The sequence below is a fragment of the Penaeus monodon genome, chromosome 23, assembly GCF_015228065.2.
Source record: "Penaeus monodon isolate SGIC_2016 chromosome 23, NSTDA_Pmon_1, whole genome shotgun sequence".
Classification (NCBI taxonomy): domain Eukaryota; kingdom Metazoa; phylum Arthropoda; class Malacostraca; order Decapoda; family Penaeidae; genus Penaeus; species Penaeus monodon.
Window position 1 is genome coordinate 33,623,960 of NC_051408.1, and position 2,096 is coordinate 33,626,055.

Here is a 2,096-nt window from a genome sequence, read left to right on the forward strand (position 1 = left end):
GATTTAAGAATAGTTGATAGTGAATACCATTGTCATTCTTAAATAATTTATATGCAAGTAAATAGCTGTAGTGTACTATAACTATTTGTGACTGAAATAGCATTAATTTCTGCACAACAAATATTTGTTGCCTGGCAGAAACATTGATACATATTCTTAGCACAAAGAATGATGCCCAAACCCACTTGAACTTTGACCTTGCAGATTTCGGACATCTTCCCGGACCTTCCGCCGCTGCTGGACATCGAGCGCAACCAGAGCCTGACGCTGATCAATTCGCACTTCTCGATAGACGTTGCGCTTCCTCTGCTGCCGTCGCAGGTGCCGGTGGGCGCCGTCCACTGCCGCCCAGCGAAGCCTCTTACCAAGGTGGGTGGGTGTTCACCGAAGATGGGCCCAGCTTTTGCTTACAAATAAAAATATTTAGAAATGTATTATAGAGTTCATTTCATCTATAATCAGGCTTCTCTCCTTGCCCGGGCCAAGTGATCACTTTGTACCCCGCCCTTCAGCACCGAGGCCCAACTGCTGCTCCTCCTTCCAGTACTTGCAACCAGTGAAAAGGATGCCCAACAAAATCCCTCTTCACATTATTTCCCTGCGCTTTTCTATATCTTGCCCTGTTCCGCTGACGTACTATAGACTCCCTAGACTACTTCACATCCTCACATATGATCTAGTGTTTTTTGGTGCTGCCAAAAGCCGACCACTTCCTTCATGTTTACTCAGCATCGTATTGGCTCAAGAGTGCTTACCGGGGCACACACCTGTCAAGTCTTGATTACAATGCTGAAGCGTTTGAATCCTTAGGACCTGGGATCCTGGATTTCCGGCGCAGGACCAGAGGGCGTCGTGTACTTCAGCCTGGGAACCGTTGTCCGTGGTAACTCCATGCCAGTCGTGTACCGCGACATGTTTGTCGAAGCTTTCAAGAGGCTGAAGCAGAGAGTCATTTGGAAGTACGAGGAAGAGCTGGAGGGCATCTCGGACAACGTGCTGATACAGAAGTGGCTTCCGCAGCAAGATATATTAGGTAACATAGCATAGAGTAATCAATAATCAATATTTTAATATCAGAAAAAATTTTTTATTGAAGAAAAAGAATTAAGATAAGGAGGAAAATATATTTTAATGTGGTTTCTTTACACATACCAAAGAAACAATTTGACATTAAGATACCGGAATGTTATGGCTGTTAAAAAAGTAGAAAACACCTTGGCAAAAATAGATCATGAATCACACAAATTCCTTTTTTCCAGGCCATCCCAACGTAAAAGTGTTCATAACCCACGGAGGCCTTCTCAGCACCCAGGAGTCTCTGTACCATGCCACACCAGTCGTTGTTATCCCTGTCTTCACGGACCAGCCTAAGAATGCAAGGCAAATCCAGAAACACGGTTATGGTATTGTCCTAGCGTGGGGGGAACTTTCGGTCGATCTCATCGTTTATTCCATTCAGGAAGTTATGAGTAACCCCAAGTAAGAGAATTTGTGTTGTCTTATGGTGGGGAAGGCAGTGGTCTGTTTGCAAATAGGGTGTCAGGTTTCTATTCGACAATGTAGAACACGCACTGCTCTGTCGCACACAAGGTAGTCATAAGTGACAGCCTGATTTTTGTTCAGGTACAAAAGGAACGCCGAAGAGGTGATGAGCGTGGTACGGGACCAGCCGGAGACGCCGAGGGAGCGCGCCGTGTTCTGGACCGAGTACGTGGTCCGCCACCAGGGAGCGCCCCGCCTGAGGAGCCCGGCGGCGAAGCTCTCGTGGGTCGAGTTCCTCATGCTCGACGTCCTGCTGGTGCTCCACGTCGCTGTGTACGTCGCCTTCTCCGTTCTGTCGTGGGTTGTTAGGGCGCTAAAGGGCAACGGGAAGAAAAAGAGGGCTTGAGAGTTGTCAACAATTTTTCAAGGAAATTAATAGAGATACCTGTACATTAGGATGTTCAAGAATTTCCAGCCCTTCTATATCTACCCCACAACCACTGCAAATAATGTTATGCAAAAGTAAATAGATCTTTGGTTCCACCACATGCTAAGCGTTTTCTTTCTCCGTCATTTTCAGGGTCATAATTTCTTCATTGTCAGTGCCATATATA

The 2,096-nt window shown here is 46.1% G+C and overlaps 1 protein-coding gene across 1 annotated transcript in view; it reads left to right on the forward strand.

The window, feature by feature from the left end:
- The window catches only part of LOC119588213, a gene marked incomplete in the record, with an annotated part of 23,266 nt that overhangs the window by 6,307 nt on the left and 14,863 nt on the right, over window positions 1–2,096 (forward strand). Inside the window, 4 exon segments of the mRNA XM_037936914.1 lie at window positions 205–369; window positions 811–1,033; window positions 1,260–1,479; window positions 1,624–1,882. Of these exon segments, the coding sequence (XP_037792842.1) occupies window positions 205–369; window positions 811–1,033; window positions 1,260–1,479; window positions 1,624–1,882 (867 nt within the window).